Source organism: Epinephelus moara, chromosome 11 (genome assembly GCF_006386435.1).
Source record: "Epinephelus moara isolate mb chromosome 11, YSFRI_EMoa_1.0, whole genome shotgun sequence".
Taxonomy (NCBI): Eukaryota; Metazoa; Chordata; class Actinopteri; order Perciformes; family Serranidae; genus Epinephelus; species Epinephelus moara.
The window spans coordinates 519091-537479 of record NC_065516.1 but is presented as its reverse complement, the minus strand read 5'-3'; the positions used below and the strand labels follow the sequence as shown (position 1 = coordinate 537479).

The 18389-nt window shown below is 46.3% G+C and overlaps 1 protein-coding gene across 6 annotated transcripts in view; it reads left to right on the top strand.

The window, feature by feature from the left end:
- Positions 1 to 18389, top strand: part of sugct (succinyl-CoA:glutarate-CoA transferase) — a 301740-nt gene that overhangs the window by 76537 nt on the left and 206814 nt on the right. For all 6 annotated transcript variants that reach the window (XM_050056660.1, XM_050056658.1, XM_050056657.1 and 3 more), the window contains 2 exons: positions 16456 to 16527; positions 16887 to 16984. In XM_050056660.1, coding sequence (XP_049912617.1) covers positions 16456 to 16527; positions 16887 to 16984 — 170 coding nt within the window. The remainder of the gene's footprint in view (positions 1 to 16455; positions 16528 to 16886; positions 16985 to 18389) is intronic.

Genomic DNA, 18389 nt, shown 5'->3' with positions numbered 1-18389 from the left:
GAAGAAATGGTTGTAATTCCTACACGGTTCATACTACATTTTTGAAAAAAGCCTTAAATGAAAGCTGAGAGTCTGCACTTTAAGCAGGTATTCATTGTTTCATTTAAAACCCATTGTAGTGGTGTACAGAGCCAAAATGACGACAACTGTATCATTGTCCAAATAATTATGGACCTGGCTGTATGTACTGTATCTTTATTTTTGTATTAAATTCATCACAAAGTAAAACAAAATGTTATGATGTTTTCTGGTACGTGTTGATCTTTGTCTGTATTTAGAGAAAACAAAAATTTGAATCGAGTCTTTTCCACAAATGAAACCACAGGATTTCACAATGATATTGATTTTTATTGCATTTTGATTTAGATTAAATTGCATAAGTCTGAAATACATCATCGTTTTGACACAGTCTATTTCCAGTTTCCTGCTTTAGAAAATAAAGTAGAAAAAACATGGTGGTTAAATTCTCCTCCTGCATCCCGATCACATTTTTAAGTTTATTAAAATCATAAGAGACTAAAATAAAACACATTTCTCCCGTCGCTTGGCTTCTCTGCGGTGTCGTTAAAATGTGAATTATCTACTTTCTGCACGGCACAAAAACTCGCGTCGGCTGGACATTTCACAGTAAGAGCATGGAGACAAAACATAGATGAAACCACACAGGAAACACTTCAGCTGAATCAGCACATTTGAGTAAATGTACTTAGTTACTTTTCTCTTATACTGACTCTTCATTCTTTTTAACTTTTTGGTGACATTTTTGTGAATCAAACTTTGCCACAAACAAAGCAGAACAGGTAGAAATATATGGGAGTTTTAGGGGCATCAATTAGGCTACAAAATCTGATGAATGTGCAACCTGGTGTCACTCCCAACTCATCAAATTCCGATGCTTAATCAGTGGCCCTTGGTGTAAGATACCAACACACTAAAGCACCCTTTAGCGCACTATACAGTGGCATGCAACACTTTGAGCACCCCTAGTCAAAATTTCATTTACTGGGAGTAGTTAAGTGAGTAGAAGATGAACTGATCTCCAAAAGGCATGAAGTTAAAGGTGACACATTTCTTTAATATTTTAAGCAAGATTACATTTTTATCACAAAATAACAAATATTGAGGGCCTGAAGCAAAGGTTTGGGCACCATGCATGATCAGTGCTTAGTAGCACCCTCTTTGGCAAGTATCACAGCTTCTAAACACTTTTTGTAACCAGCTAGTTAGTCTTTCCGTTCTTATTGTGGAGATTTTCACCCATTCTTTCTGCAAAAGGCTTTTAGTTCTGTGAGATTCTTGGACTGTCTTGCATGTGCTGCTCTTTTGAGGTCTATTCACAGACTTTCAGTGATGTTAAGTTTGGGGGACTGTGAGGGCCATGGTAAAACTTTCATCTTGAGCCTCTTGAGGTACTCCATTGTAGATTTCGAGGTGTGTTGAGGCTCATTGCCATGTTGTAGAAGCCATCCTCTCTTCATCTTTAACTTTTTACAGATGGTGAGTTTTGCTTCCAGAATTTGCTGGAATTTAACTGAATCCCTTCTTCCCTCTACCTGTGAAATGTTCCCTGTGCCACTGGCTGCAACACAAGCATGATCAATCCATCCCCCTGTTTAACAGTTGGACAGGTGTTCTTTTTATGAAATTCTGCACCCTTCTTTCTCCAAACATACCTTCGCTCATTTTGTCCAAAAAGTTCTATTTTAACTCCATCAGTCCACAGGCTTGTTTCCAAAAAGCATCAGGCTTGTTTACATGTTCCTTTGCAAACTTCTAATGCTGAATTTTGTAGTGAGGATGCAGGGATGGTTTTTTCTGCTGACTCTTCCATGAAGGTCATATTTGGACAGGTGTTGCTGCACATTAGAACAGTGCACCACCACCCCAGGTCTCCTATATCTTTCTTCAGGTCTTTTGCAGTCAAACAGGAGTTTTGATTTTCCTTTCTAACAATTCTGCAAGCAGCTCTCTCACAAATTTTTCTTGGTCTTCCAGAACTCAACTTGACCTCCATAATTCCTGTTGACTACCATATCCTAATTACATTACGAACCAAGGAAACAGCTACCTGAAAAGACTTTTCTGTCTTCTTATATTCTTCTGCTTTGTGAGCATTTTAGTTATGTTAGTTATTATAGTTTTCAGAGTGATAGGCAGCTGTTTTGAGGAGCCCATGGCTGCTGATTGTTGGGACAAGGTTTCAGGAGTATTTATAAAGCTTTGAAATTTGCATCACCTGGCCTTTCCTAATGATGATTGTGAACAAGCCATAGCTCTAACAAGCTAATTAGGGTCTGAAATTCTGGTTAAGTTGTCTGAGAGCTCAAATGTCTTGGGTTTATAATTGTACAAAACGACAATAAAGACAGTAATCTTGCTTAAAATGTTGAAAAGCATGTTTCTTAACGTCATGCCTTTTGGAGATCAGTTAATGTTCTACTTATTTAACTATTCACAGTAAATACTTTTTATTGGTACTTATTTTAAGCCAAACTATGATGTTTTTTCTGAACCTAACCCCATGCCTCATGAACTGAGGAAGGAAACCTAAAAAATTGTTTTACCAATATCTTAAGTTTATTTTAAAAGAGATGTATGCGTAAACAGAGCTAACACTGTACATTTGTGAAAACAAAAGTTTATTTTGAAGACACAATGCATGTAACAAGTGTAAATTGACTCCCTGAACATCCCAAAGTGATGCGGGAGGGATACCTAGTAGATTTTGGTTGATATCCAGTTTTGTCTGTCTGGTCCAGTTTAGGAGCTGAAACTGGTATTACTTGTACAGGTGGGTGTTAAAGCCTGCTAGGCAAAGAAGCCTGACGCGCTTTCTACAGCGCCATTGGGACAGCTGCAGGGTCATCAGCCGGGGACCACCACTCATTGGAGTTTCATTCTCTGTAACCCCGGAACACCTCCTGGTGGTGGAGCGGTGGCAGGGGCGTCTCTCTACCACCCCCTGCAGCTGCCCCATTTCATTGTCCAGACCCCCAACTTTTGTCTCTCCTCCTCAGCCATAGCCAGAAGCTTCCTTTCTCTGCTTCCTCAGCAAGGGCCTTGGTAGCGCTTCCCAGCCTTGTCCCAGTTGTTCCAACGTCCCAAAGCAGCCGTGTTGTTGATATGCTGACAAAGGCTGGCATTGGGTGTACTACAGAGGGGGCAGCTCTCCTCCTTGCCAAACCACTGGTGGAGGTTTTTGGGGCATGGCAGGGTGTCGTAGGTTGACCTGAGGATGAAGCTGAGTCTGGCTTGTGGCATCTTCCACAGGTCGGCCCAGCTGATGGTTCTGTTGAGGGTGCCTTCCCATGTGGTCCACCTTCCTTGATGACCCTGTGACACAGCCTTGATGGTATAACTCCCGGTGTTGGAGCCTGCTGATGACCTTAGCGACCTCTGGGCCTGCCTGCCACTTCTGGCCAGTTCGGGCGGGGACGTCTGCGTTCCTCACTGTTGGATCTGAGGATTCTTTCAGCTCCAGGACTAATCTGGCCTTTTCCTGCTTGTAGCCCAGGGTGATAGACTGGAACGGCAGTTGTAGCGATTTTTTTCCCGAATAGGCCTGTGTCATTTCCGGATGTATGCGTTGGCTAACCGGTCCATGCTGTTGGCTGTTGATGATGGAATGTCGCACATCTTCAGTGGCCACATGACCCTTTGGTACAGTGTGAAGTTGTAGCACCACACTTTGTACTTTCCAGGGAGCTGGCTCTTGTTGATACTTGCAAGGCCTTCTGAGAGTTGTTCCCGTGCTGCCTTACCCGCTTGCTTCTCTGACAGATGTGCGCTGTACTGCCGCCCTAGGCTCTGGATGGGCTGGCTGGCCAGTAGGGGGATTTGCTCACCTCCTGCGACAAAGATGGTGTTGTCATTCCTGGAGCCTTTTCGTAGGGTGAGGCTTCGTGACTTGGAGGGTTTTATTTTCATCCGTTCCCATGTCACTAGTTCATTCAGCCTCTTCAGGCACCTTCTTGTGCATGGAGCTGTCTGCAGTACTACGGTGACATCTTCCATGTAGCTTCGGAGTGGTGGAAGCCTTTCCCCTGTCTGCAGCTTTATTCCTCCCATGGTCTGTCGGGCTCCGCGGAGGATGATCTCAAAGGATGCGACAAAGAGGACTGGGGAGATGGAACACCCCATGGCGATTCCTACTTCCAGTTGCTGCCATCCTGTTGTAAAATCCTGGAGGCTGAAGCACATCTGGAAGTCCCTGAAGTAGCTGCTTACTAGGTTGTTGATGGACTCAGGGACGTGGAAGAACTCCAAAGCGAACTGGATGAGTTTGTGAGGGATGGACCCATAAGCATCCGCGAGATCCAGCCACACCACGTGAAGGTCGCTTTTCTCCTGCTTGGCTCTCTGGAACCGCCCCTAAATCATTGAAGAATGTTCCACGCATCCTGGAAAGCCTGGCACTCCTGCTTTCTGGCAGCTGGTGACAAGGTTAGATTTAATGCACACTAGCTGAACCGGCATTTGTCATGTTCTGTTAAATTAAAAAGTAACCTATATCAGCAACCTGTACCGATGGCGTCACAACGCTAAATCCAACTTGTATTGCATTAGTATTAAGCAAAATGATAAACATTATATCATTGTTTGTTTATAAATGGAGCCACTAGTGTCTGACAGGCGGTGAGCCAAGCACGGCAACATGGAGATCACAAGTCAGTAGAGGTGGGAGGCGCAGAGCAACGTTTAGAGTGACGCAATGTTTATTTACCAGAATAAACAATGTTTATTCACTAGAAATAAAATAAAACAGGGTGGGCAGGCCTCGGATGGAGCGACCCACCCATCCTATGGTCCAAGGCAAGTAGGAAGGAGAGGAAGGACCTTGTTGTTGCAGAGGTCACCAGGACTGAGCAGGAGGAGCTCAGAGTGAGGTCTGTGGCACAGGTGCAGCAGGGGCGGTGGACAACTTGGGAGGGTGTCGCGAGCTGAGCAATCAGCTGGGCAGAGTTCTGGAAACTGCCACAGGCTCGGCTAAGTTTCCTCATTAGGTCAACATACGATACCCTCCCGAGCCCTCATAACCTCCACCAATGGCGTGGAAATGAGCAATCTTGTGACCTCTGTGGGACCATCAATGCCTCACTCCAGCATGTTCTGTCGGGCTTCAAAACAGCACTGACACAGGGTCTGTTCAGATGGCGGCATGACCAAGTGCTGAGGAAGCTGTCAGAGGTGCTGGAGAAAAGTCGGCAGGAGGCAAACAACCAGAGTATATCAGAAAGCCGATGGAGGATCCACTTCCTCAGGCAGGGGGAACCCGCAATGCATACCAGCAAGAGACCACCCGCCAAGCTATTAACACCAGGGGCGGTGTGGAAGATGGAATTAGACCTGGGTAGGCAGCTCCAGTTCCCACAGGAGATATGCAGCACCACCTTAAGACCAGACGCGGTGCTGTGGTCTGCAGCCGTGAAGTCAGCAATACTGATCGAGCTGACAGTGCCATGGGAGGAGGTACTGGAAGCTGCCTACAAGAGAAAGAAGGTGAAGTATGCAGACCTGGTTGCGGAGTGCAGAGAAAGTGGATGGAGTCTGAGGCTGTACCCGGTGGAGGTGGGAGCCAGAGGCTTTGTGGGCAGATCAACATCACGCCTGCTCGAGGACCTGGGACTACGTGGAGCCGCACTGAGCAGATCAACCAAAGAGCTCTCTGATGAAGCTGATAAAGCAAGCCACTGGCTCTGGCTGAAATGACGAGACAAGGCTTGGGGAGTAACATCCAACTAGGTTTTGCTGCAGGGGGTGTCAGGGAGACGTCCCTGTTCACTGCCCCACCACCCGGAGATGTTCTGGGATAAGGGGCGAAATGTCAATGAGCAGTGGTCCCCAGCTGAAGACCCTGCAGCAAAGCCTTGCGGTATGCAGTCAGGTGTAGGCCTGCCTCAGGGAAGAGGACGCCCCTGCCATGCACAGTCCACCACAGGCACCGTTGGAGGTGCGACAGGCCTAAGGCCCAGCAGAAAGACCACCTCGCTGTAATGAATAATCATGTGTTTTTTGGGGTGACGAGAGGAGACATAGCAGTCTAGTTAGTCTCTCAAGAAAACTAAAACTGTACCAATGTGGCAACATTTTGGATTTGAGGCCGATGAAAAGGGCATCCTAACTGGCTGCAGGCAAAGAGCTAAACTTTTGACAGATGCTGAGTTTCTATTTATCCCTGTTGCTCACTTTTAAAGCACTGCAATGGACAAATAATGGCTGATTTATGAAGTTGAAATGAGGAGTTATCTACAGGATTCTTACTTATTTCACTACAAAACCTAAAAAAAGGTGTCAGCTGACTGGATGGAGATTGCTAAGGAGCTGAACATTTCTGGTAAATGACCATCAATAATAGTTTGCTGTTATTATGTGTCATCACGTTCCACTCTGGAAAAGCCGCTGGGACACCTAGTGGTAAAATTTGGTACACTGGTCCATACCAGGGTTTGGCATACTATCAGACCGATTTGAAAATGGCAGTCTCACTGGCCCAACCCTAGAGCATCACAGTTTGACGTCATAGATACAGAAATATAGGTGCTTCATTGGCTACTGGATTGTACATCAACAGTGCTTCCATATTGGAGAGGGCAAGACTTGCTTGGAAACCAATACATGCAAAGAGGGGACCTGCATTTTTCTGAATAAAAAGCACTTGTAATGTTTAATTTCTCAACCGATTGCAGTGATTCGTTTTAATAATCATGGTTTTATGATGTACGTGTAGTAGAAAAAATGTTTTGTTTCAAGTCAATTATTATCTTGATATTTAGGCTAAAATCACAGCTGGACCCTCAGTAGAGGAGTGTGTATTAGGCTTACAGGAACTAAATTAACTATGCGATGTAAAATCATTAATCGTCATGTAAAAATGTAAAAAAAAAAACCTCACATTTGTCAGATTTGCCTTATTTTCCATGGTTAAAACTTGTGATGTCCCTATGTAATATATTTTAATGTGGAAGTAGACAACTTTTTAACTTCCTAGTGCGCTAGCTAGCTGACACTATCTCCTTATTAACTCCTCGATTATAACAGAATACAGTAACTTTTACCACTGCTCATATTAGAAAGGACACAACAAGAAAACATGTTCTTTGCTCATGTTATATAAAGTGCCTTTAGTTTGGTTTCTGTCTGCATCCAGGCACTTGAAAATGAAAGGCTTGCTTATATTAGCACTCTAGCTACACTAGTTATGGCTGATCGCTGACAGTCAGAAACAAATATCACAACAAACATCCACTTCAATGGGGCATGGTCTGTTATCAGGGTGAATTTACGGCCCAGGAGATAATACTTCAACTTGGGCAGTGCCCATTTAATCGGCAGACATTCCTTCTCTAGGGTTGAATAATTCTGTTCGTGTTTTATCAACTTACGGCTTATATAGGTCACCGGGTGTTCTTCCCCTCCTCGGACCTGGGACAGCACGGCTCCAACCCCTGTTCCTGAGGCATCCACGTGAACGATGGAGGGCTCCTTAAAGTCTGGTGTACTCAGGACTGGTTCTGTGCACAGGGCCTTTTGTAGGGTGGCGAACGCTTCCTCTGCTTCAGCGCTCCAGGTGACGTGCTGCGGGTGGCTCTTCTTTGTCATCTCATGCAGCGGAGCTGCAAGGGTAGCAAAGTGAGGGATAAAACTCTGATAATAGCCAACAAGTCCTAGGAATGTTTTCACCTGACGCTTCGTTGCCAGCCTAGGCCAGGTGGTGATGGCCTCTACCTTCCGGTGTTGGGGTCTTTCACTGCCTCTTCCGATAGTGTAGCCGAGATATTCAGCCTCGTCTAGGCCAAGACGACACTTTTTGGGATTTGCCGTCAGGCTGGCTCACCGCAGTGCTCTCAGGTGGTCTAGGTGGGAGGTCCAATCAGGGCTGTGGATCATTATGTCATCAAGATAGGCAGCTGCATACTCACGATGAGGCCAGAGGATCTGGTCCATCATTCGTTGGAGGGTGGCTGGCGCCCCGTGGACTCCAAAAGGTAGAACCTTGTAGTGGTACAGGCCCTCAGGGGTAAAAAAGGCTGTCTTTTCCTTGGCTGCTTCTGTGAGGGGGACCTGCCAGTGTCCTTTGGTGAGATCAAGCGTTGACACAAAACGGCTGGGGCCTAACCGTTCAATTAGCTCATCAACTCTAGGCATAGGGTAGGCATTGAATTTGAAAATTTCGTTCAGTTTTCTGAAATAATTGCAAAATCTATCAGTGCTGTCCGGTTTAGGGGTAAGAACAATTGGGCTAGACCAGGCACTATGTGACTCCTCAATGACCCCCATTTCCATCATTTTTTTTTTATCTCTTCCTTGATGGTCTCCCTCTTAGCTTCCAGAGCTTCACCTTTTTCCCTGGCTCAGTGACTATGTCATATTGGATCACTGTGGTGCGTCCAGGCAGGTCAGAGAACACATTTGGCTGGTCAGTTCTACCAGGTCTTGTCGGTGGGCTGGGGCCAGCTGAGGGCCCAGAGGTACCTGTGGAGTGCCAGAACCTGGGATTTCAGCAGACGGTGAGGGCATCGGAACCCAGTCAGGGGTATGCCATTTCTTCAGAAGGTTGATATGATAAATCTGACAGGATTTTCTTCTACCAGGCTGCCTCACCTTATAGTTGACCTCGCTTACCTTCTCCACTACCTCATAGGGCCCATGCCATTTGGCCAGGAACTTGCATTCAGCTGTTGGGATGAGGACGAGGACCAACTCATCAGGCCGAAACACTCGTACCTGGGCTTTCTGGTTGTAGACCCGGGCTTAGGCTCGTTGCGCTTGCTGCATATGCTCCCGGACGAGATGCCATATTTTACCCATCCTGTCTTGCATCTGGTCAATGTATTCTATGACAGAGCGATAGGGTGATGGCTGTTGCTCCCAGGCTTCTTTGGCCAGATCCAGCATGCCCCTGGGCCTCCGTCTATACAGCAACTCGAACAGTGAAAACCCTGTTGAGGCCAGGGGAACTTCTCGGATGGAAAACAAGACAAAAGGGATTAGTTGGTCCCAGTTTTTTTCGTCAACATCAATAATCTTTCTCAACATATGTTTAAGAGTTTGGTTAAACCTTTCGACGAGACCATCGGTCTGGGGGTGGTACACGGATGTTCTTATCTGGCTCCCCTTCAACAACTTGCACATCTCCTTCATTACCCGGGACATGAAGCAGCTCCCCTGGTCAGTAAGGACCTCTTTTGCAATACCAACCCGACTGAAGAAGAGGAGCAGCTCTCTAGTAACTGCCTTGGCATTCGCAGCACGCAAGGGGAGGGCCTCGGGGTAGCGAGTAGCATAATCCATGATAACCAGGATATACCGATGCCCCCTACTGGACTTTGGCAGGGGACCTACTATATCCATTGCCACTCTCTGGAAGGGGGTGTCAATTAAGGGCAAAGGGATTAAAGAGTTCTGGTAGTTTACCTTTGGGGCTGTCTTCTGGCACTCCATACAGCTTTTGCAATAGTCCTAAACCGCCCTCATTATGCCTGGCCAGTAGAAATGGCCCAGGATCCTGTCGTAGGTTTTCTCAACCCCCAAATGAGCTCCTAACAGGTGTGAATGGGCTAGGTACAACACTTTGGGAACATAACATTTTGGGACCAGCAACTGTTCAACAACAAGTTCCCCCTTCTTGACCACCCTATACAGAAGTCCATTTTTCACAGCAAAATGTGGGAACGATATAACACTCACCCCAGCGACTGGTTTCCCCTCGATCACCACCAGGGTTTGTCTGGCTTGTTCCAGGTTAGGGTCTTCCAACTGGGCAGTCCCAAACTGCCCCGGGCTGGCCCCCCTTTTCTCTTCGGCAAGCGGGAACTCAGAAAAAGCATCTGAATATTCATCACCTGATGAGGCCCCATCTGGTTCCATGTCCTCATCCCCCCGGGCCTCCACTGGAGCAGGAGGGCCTTCACTTGTCTCCCCACCTGACGAAACTGGGGGCCCAGAGGGTGCTCCGCAGGCCTGCACCTGCTTCCCTTTACGCATGCTCCGGGGCTTCTTCCTTGAATGGTTCCGCCTGCAATGCGCCCACAGCCGCCAAAATATGGGGCAGTCCCGCCCTATCAATATGGGAACGGGCAGCTTCCCCACCACCCCAGCCGTGATCTCAAAGGCGCCCCTGGTGGTTTGTACCTTGATGTGAATGGTGGGACAATCCCGCGAGTCTCCATGGACACATGAGACGGGGATAGGGGGCCCCTGGGGGCCAGTTGTCAATCCTGGTCTCAGGAGGGTGACAGTACTACCAGAATCAAGTAGAGCCACTGCATCTCGGGATCCTATTCTGATGGGAAGCTTGGGGGCCTCGGTGCTCTCGTGGGCCCAGCAAGTGGTGAGATAGCTACCGGACTTCTGTTGTGAGTCGCTTGGTCCAGCTGTAGGCATGGGTTCGTCATTGACCAGACAGTTCCAGGATAAATGGCCCTCTTGGCCGCAGTTGAAGCACTTCCGACAATCCTGGTTTACCAGGGGCCGACGCCTGGGGGGAGACCTGGGCTGCCCCTGCTGAGGGGAGAGTTGGGTTGGGGCCTCCAGGTCACACTTCTTCAGTCTCGGCTTGTCCCTTCGGGGGTCAGGACGGCTGTGTCGCAGGCCCTCCATCCGACTGCCTCGCATCAGCTCCACTGTGACTTGATGATTTTCCAACAGCGACACCAGGGCATCCACTGTCTCGGGACTGCTTTGGGAGGTGTATCATTTGGCGTCGGCTGGCAGTGCTTTCATGCACCGATCCATTACCAGTCTGTTGAGGGCTGGAGGTCCTTCCCCCGTGGTCAGCCAGCTGCGGGTCAGGCGGATTAGTGGTGCGATCTGTGGGTGAACGGGGGCTGCGGGGTCATAGACCCAGGAGTGGAACTGTTGAGCCCGTGTTTGAAGATTGTGACCGTAGTGGGCCAAAATGGTCTCTTTCAGCACAGCATAATTGTTCACATCTTTGGGGTTAAGGTCCCGACAGGCCCGTTCTGCGTCCCCTGTTAAAAAGGGGGCCAGTATGCCTGCCCACTCTGACTTAGGCCACCACTCTCTCTCTGCTGTTCTCTCAAACACGTCGAGGTATGCCTCAATGTCATCTCCAGCCCCCTGTTTGGTCAGCACTTTACTGGGTTCCATGAGCTTCTCTGGCTGTACCAACTGCTGGCCCAGCGTAGGTATGGCATCTTGTAAGGCCTTGAGGCTTTGGGCCTGCTGGGTTTGGGTTTGGATGAGCTGGGTTAGGGCATTCTCCATGGCACTTTGTGTCAGCCTAAGCACCCGTTTTAATGTGAATCTATAGCATCAGAACGATGCCCACATTCTCCACCACAATGTGGCAGGCCAGGGGATGAGAAGGCAAGATTCACAGTAAAAACGAGTAGCAGAGACAGTTGACAATGAACAAAAAGAGTCTTTATTAATTAGCCGGGAAAAAGGGGGAGGGGGCAAATGTTAACTGAAATATCTTCCCGTCTGGGGTCTTCGGGCCTCCAGCTTGAGGCCGGGCTCGGGCCTGTGTCACTCGGCTGTGGCCTAAGGTCGGGGAGTGAGGTGGGACCAGTGCCAGGTGCCCAGAGGCTGTAAGACCTGCACTGGGTAAAACACTCCCTCTACCACCTCTCCCAACCTAAGCCTGGGGCTCCGCCCCCAGGGCTGGACTGGCTGGGTTGTGTCCCCTGGTTTGCCACAGGATATCAATCTGTCCATTTAGGATGCACAAGTGATTGTGAATCAGTTTCACCTGCTTTAGTGCAGATGAAAGTGACAGCAGGGGGTAATGGAGAGGCAAAACAAGACAACCCCCAACAAGGGAATGATTCTGCATGTGGTGGCCACAGACAGTTGCTCTCTCCTTATCCTTCCTGACTGATTCTTCACTTGTTTTGTGTTCTGCTAGTGTCGTTGTCAGTACTGGTGGCATGAGATGGTACCTGCAGCCCAATCAGTTTGCACAGGCGGTCCACTTCCTCCAGGATGGCACAGCCATACGTGCAGTCGCAATAAGATTTGCTGTGTCTCCCAGCTCAGTCTCAAGAGCATGGAGGAGATACCAGGAGACTGGCCATTACATGAGGAGAACTGGACAGGGCTGGCATTCACCAGAGAACACCAGAATTGGCAGTTCTGCCACTGGCACCTTGTTCTCTTCACAGATGAGAGCAGGTTCACTGAGCACACGTGACAGGCATGAAAGAGCCTGGAGATGCCGTGGTGAACGTTATGCTGCCTGTAACAGCAATACATTGCCACTGATGCATCGCTGCAACAGGTTGACACACACAATGAGGCGTTTTCATATACAGTGTGTGTATGGGGCCATGACCAAATGCTAGTGTTTGACACGTTTGGAGTAAGAATGTGTCGCAATGTGCATCTGGTCATGAAGAGATTTAGAGAGTTTGCACCACCTTGAAAGACTCTTCTTCTACTGAATATAAGAACACAGAAATCTTTCTTTTTTCCTGTGTTTCTTCATGTGTTCCTGTCATATCAGAACCATGTTTAAGTCTAAACTAACAATAAGAGGTTCTTTGCATTCAGAGCCATGTCTGTCTTCAAGCTGCTTCACATTACTGACTGTGAGCCTGATGGAACTGAGATGTTACTGTGTTATTGTGGAGGTTCATGACTCACATGTGGACATTAAACCATCACACAAACTCAGATAAATTGTCAGCTACTCCTGATGTTTCGCTCCATTTGCTTGGAGTGAAAGTGGCGATGGCGGTGATCTTGTGGTGATCTTGTGGTCCTCGTCTCTCTGTGTTATAGTCCTACCCTGGGATGTAATCCTCATCTGAACTTCCTTACCCACAGTGCCCCCCCCCCCCCCCAAACACACACACCCACACACACACACACTTGGTACCGGAGATGAAAGAGAAACCAGATGGGCTTTTGGTGGATCACAGCAGTTGAAACAACTGAATTATTGGTGTTTTGTGGTTGCAGCTGTGTGAGGAAGATATTAGAGCTGTAGAAGTCATCCGTCCCGACTTTCAGAGTTCACATCAGATTTCTGAGACGGGTCAATCGAAGCTTCCCAGAAGTGAGACATCTACCATGTCAAAGAAAAGACACATGAGAGATTTACAGCAGTCCAGAAAGAAAACTTGTGCTCAGATACAAAAGTGACAGAAAAGTTGATTCATCTGCTGACAGAATACATGTTTACACGAAAATGATCCACTGAAAACAGAATCATTCTCATTTTTGTTTTGAAAAAGTTTTGATAACAATTGCCGTGCACACGGATCCGCAAAAATGACCAAAAATGCTGCAGTATACATGCCAGGCCAGTAGTTGGCAGTGTGACGCTTACGCTTCCTTCTACAGAGTGGCAATGTATAAACAAACAAAATGGCAACCGCACGAACGTTTGTCTGCACGGATGACGAGGTGGAGTTGCTACAGTAAATCTACACTATGATGGGGAAGTGTTGATAAATTCAATAGGGTGAGCAGCACAAGCAGAGCTGGGAGTCCACCATTGTTGTTGTGATGGTCGACTTTCTCGCACATGCCTAGTGACTGGAAGCGTAATGCGCATGTGCGAAAGTCTCCGTTTTCAGAGGAACTGCATATTGCAAGTTTGTATGACAACGGAGACGGTGGCATTTCCAAAAAATTGCTCTCTGGAATCCATTTTAAAAACATTGCATTTTCAGGCACCCAAAACGGTGCTGTCGTGTAAACGATCGGCCAAAACGCAACTAAAGTTTACAGTTTTCAGTTGAAATCGTTGTCGTATAAACAGGACCTTTGTGTCACCTGATGAATGTCAGTTCAATATTCTCTCTGTTTTAGCTCAGCTATGGTCTCCACCACCTCCTGAGGGAAATATCTGTGTCTTAAGCTGCTAAAAGCTCCACTATGTTCACCAGCTAGTCTCTTGTTTGCTGCTGCAGTTTGATGCTGAGACTGACAGGAAATGTGCTATAAAACTTGGGAAAGCCCTGCAGAGGTGTAGATGACTGAAACATTGAGCTTCAGTTCTTTTACACTTTTGTTGGGGGGCAGGAGTCAGCCCGCTGCAACCCGACCGCACCGCCTGCCCTCTCTGAGGACTGTTTGGGGTTTTGTGGATGAACGTCCTGTCGTAGTCCCAGGGTGTACTGCGTTACCCACAACTCCCTGAGGCAGAGGATGAAAGAGAGACGGCGGTTGGAGCTGAGCACTGAGAGCACTGTGACTAAAGGGTTAGTGGTCAGAATACGCACATACTGCAATGGGATGTGGTTGCTGGTGTGTGTGTGATGCATGACAGCAGTTCTTGTCCTCCTTTCATGTGGTGACCAGTTTTTATTACAAGCAATTGAGAGAGAGAGAGAGAGAGAGAGAGAGTGAGGAGAAAGTCCAAAAAGTGGGAAGAAGAAAATTAGGGAGGAAGAAAAGAAGGACGACTCGGGGGAAGGAAAGACGAGATAAAGAAGAGAAGGAAGCTGGCCTTTTAAACAGGTTTCCTCAGGCGTGCTTCAGCTTATTGTATTTCTTTTAAAATTCATCTGGGATTCTGGGATAAAATGTAGATGAACCTCCATCACACTCAGGACCTCCTATTTAATTAGAGTAAATTCCATATAACCTGCTGGGAAGAACCAGCTTAAAATATGTTATAATCCCCAAAGTTCACAACCTAAAGTCAGCCTCTCTGCTGCCTCTTAACGTCCTGCTGCTACTTGTGAAAGTATGGCTAAACACAAAGGTGTAATTGTGAGGAGTGGGTGATACCAAGAACTTTGCTTTGGATACCAGATAATCAGTTTTTGAAAGATGATGCCATTTTTGAGATGTATATATCAGGGTTCAACAGGGTGTTGGCCACTGGCCACAAAAAGTGACTCTGTGGCCATCAAATAGCACCTGTAGATTCCCCCTGTGGTCACTAATACTGTTTCTACACTCATGCGCTGACTGTTTGGTTTGGCCTGTCAGCCCAGCACAATGGGGATTTGTGTCTCCATCACAACAGGACTACCTGGTTGAAGGTGTGTCTTCAACTGTTGACGGCTTGTCTTGAGTGATGACATTTAAAAGCAGTGGGCTGATCCAGAACTAAAGTCCCCTGTTATTTTGCTGCAAGTGTTTTTCCATTACATAGCACGACAGGTAAAAGAAGTTTACCTGTTGGAAGTGAGCTGTTTGCAGAGGTGCAGTAAGAGCCTGTTGTTGGCATATCTTCATCTAACATCTCGCTGTGGCTGTTTCTGCTTTCACTTTCCTCCCTGTCAATTATTAGACTTGCCTTTATTTAGGAAAAGTCCGCTAACAAAGTTCTGCTAATTTAGTGATTGTATATTTCACATCCTACAGATTCTTCACAATAAAAGTCCCAAGTTATTTTGTTATGTTAGACTTAAATTGTTAAGCAGCAAAATAAGGAAAAGTTTTCATCAGCAGTAACTTAACATGACTCCTATACAGCTGAAAGCAAACATGAAACAGTAAAATAAAGCAGATATCTAAAGTAAAAACAGGATGCAGGAGGGAAACTTATTCCAAATCACAGAGATTCAGTTGGAAGCTACAAAAGCACTGAAAGCTGAACACACAGAGACTTTTAAAATTCCTTTCTCTCTGGTCTTCTGCACATACAGATGTGAGTGGTGTCTCCACACACTTGTTACAGGAAGAGATGCAAAGTCATCGAAGGTTGGCTGCGGTCGGCAAGATGTCACTGCAACCTGCTTGGAGGCTGTTAGGTGCACCGACTCTGGAAATAGTCCATCTCTGGCGTGGCTTGGCTCAGCTTGGCATGTTAAACTGACAAATAAATTGCAAATTGGCGTGGCATGGTTTGACTCATCGCAGCCAAAAGTGATGATAGAAAAAACCCTTTAAGTTTTATCAAGTCTCTTCAGAATGACACTGCAGTTGAAACTGTGATCTGAGAAACAAATACATTGCATATATTATATATTTACAAAGAACTTGAGTTTTTAATGTCAATTATTAAAAATATTCAGTGTATTCATTCTGCTAATGCATTTTTACAAAGCTTAAGGGCCCTCGAAGGTTGGCTTTCAGTCAGTTTTGGGCGGTAGGTTTTTGCTTTGTCCTGTGTAGTTGGCAGACTCAGCATGGTGTATTGATGTTGGACCTGTTGGAGCCCATTGGTTAATGACATCACCCAATGTTTCTGTAAAAACAAAGTTTTGTTGTTTAACAGTGGTTTGCAGATTTGCACCTGTCTCACTCTCAGTGGTGGCACACCATCCATCATCGCCTCCACCTCCTGATGACAAAGACAGCCTATATACTATGTCACTTTAGAACCGTTGATATGATATGTATTAACATATTCCTGGTTTGCAGAAACGAGCAAAGCAAACATTTTCTTCTGCTGACTTGGCTGTTAAACATGCGTAGCACTGCAGCAACAGAAACATGGAGTCATAGGGATCAGTGTTATTTCAGAAGTGTTTCCTCCTGATAATTATCACTGAAGCTGTGTCTGTCTGAAAGCTCTCATCTCTGTTTCAGGGCTTCAAAACCAAAGACGGACACATTGTGATGGCTGCAGGCAACAACAAACAGTTTGTCAAAGTCTGTCAGGTGAATCTCTTAAACACAGACACACATTCAAACAGTTTTATTATTTCACAGGCAAATATTGTGATTAGTTTTTCCCCAAAAATGAATGTTTTTTTAGAGAAAGAGCAATCAAATGTAAAGGTTTTGACTATCCTGCCTATTTTAAATGCAAACCCCCATATGTACTTACACACACGTACACATTTTTGCAGATATATAGATATATTTCTAGTACATACAGGGATACACAGAGCACCTCAAAAGAATTTGATACTCAGCTCATCCTGTAAAGTTTGGAGGGTTTGTTCTGAGGATCCCCAGCTTTGACAGACAGAGCGGATTTCTTTGTATATGAAATATTAAACTCTGTGTGGTTGCAGGTTCTGCAGCTGATGGAGCTCACAGACGAACCAAAGTACAAAACCAACAAGCTGAGAGTCCAAAACCGCCAACAGTTGCTGCACACACTCTCACAGAGGTACAACTCTTTGTCTTTGTCCAGTTGAATTCAAACAGTTTTATTGGTGTGATAGTCATATTAAATATTTCCAAAGTCCAGATTTCTCAAATAAATGTACAGTATCTTCTTGTAGTGTGTGTGTGTGTGTGTGTGTGTGTGTGTGTGTGTGTGTGTGTGTGTGCGCGCGCATGTGAATTCTTATAGCTGAAAATGTTTACTGATGTACATTGTATAATTGGTTGAGATCAAAATGACGTAACAATGGTCAGTCGAAACCAAAATCATCAACCTACTGAGGGCTGGGTTCAAAATCACACCGAAAATCAAAGTAAAGAATTTAAATCACAGGCCGAATCAACTTGTGTGAATTTTATCAGGGCAACTCATAATGTGACTCTGTAGTGTGTATGGCCCCAGCGTGCCTGTATGCACTCCTGATGAGGTGGCAGATGGTGTCCTGGGGAATATCCTCCCAGACCTAGATCAGAGCATCAGTGAGCTCCTGGACAGTCTGTGATGGTAGTTGGCATTCTGATGCACTGATACATAACGTCGCATTGGTGCTTAATTGGATTGGATTTAGGTCAGGGGAACGAGAGGGCCAGTCAATGGCATCAATGCCTTCATCATCAAGTAACTGCCTACACACTCTGGCCACATGATGCGTCATTGTCCTGCACCAGGAGGAATCCAGGTTCCCTAACAGCTGTCAGGGAACTGTTGGTTATGATATGGAGGTCTGTGTGACCCTCCAAGGGTATGTCTCCCAGACCATCACTGACCCATCGCCAAACCGATAATCCTGGATTATGTCACAGGCAGACGTTCACCGTGGTGTCTACAGACTCTTTCACACCTGTCACATGTGTTCAGTGTAAAAGAGTGTAAGAAAACAGAATCAGAATCAGAATCAGATTTATTCGCCAAGTACCCTTGAACATACAAGGAATTTGACTCCGGTAGACTTGCTCTCAGTGTACCAGAATTGACATTAGTATTCAAAATTTAGACAAGAAGTGGAATATACAGAAATATACAATATACAAAAAATATAAAAAAATATACAATACACAAGGATGCAAGTGTTGTTTGACCTGCCACTTTGTGACTGTTAGGAGTTCATCAGAGCAACAGCCTGGGGGAAGAAACTGTCTTTGTGATGGGTGGTTTTGGCAAATCGTGCTCTGTAGCACCTACCAGAGGGGAGGAGTTTAAACAGATTGTGTCAGGGGTGTGAGGGGTCTACAGTGATGTTTCCTGCCCATTTCCTGACCCTTGATCGGTACAGGTCCTCGATGGAGGGAAGACCAGTCCCAATAATCCTCTCTGCACACCTGATTGTCCCTTTCAGTCTGTTCCTGTCCAGTTTGGTGGCAGATCCAAACCAGACGGTGATGGATATGCAGAGAACAGACTGGATTAT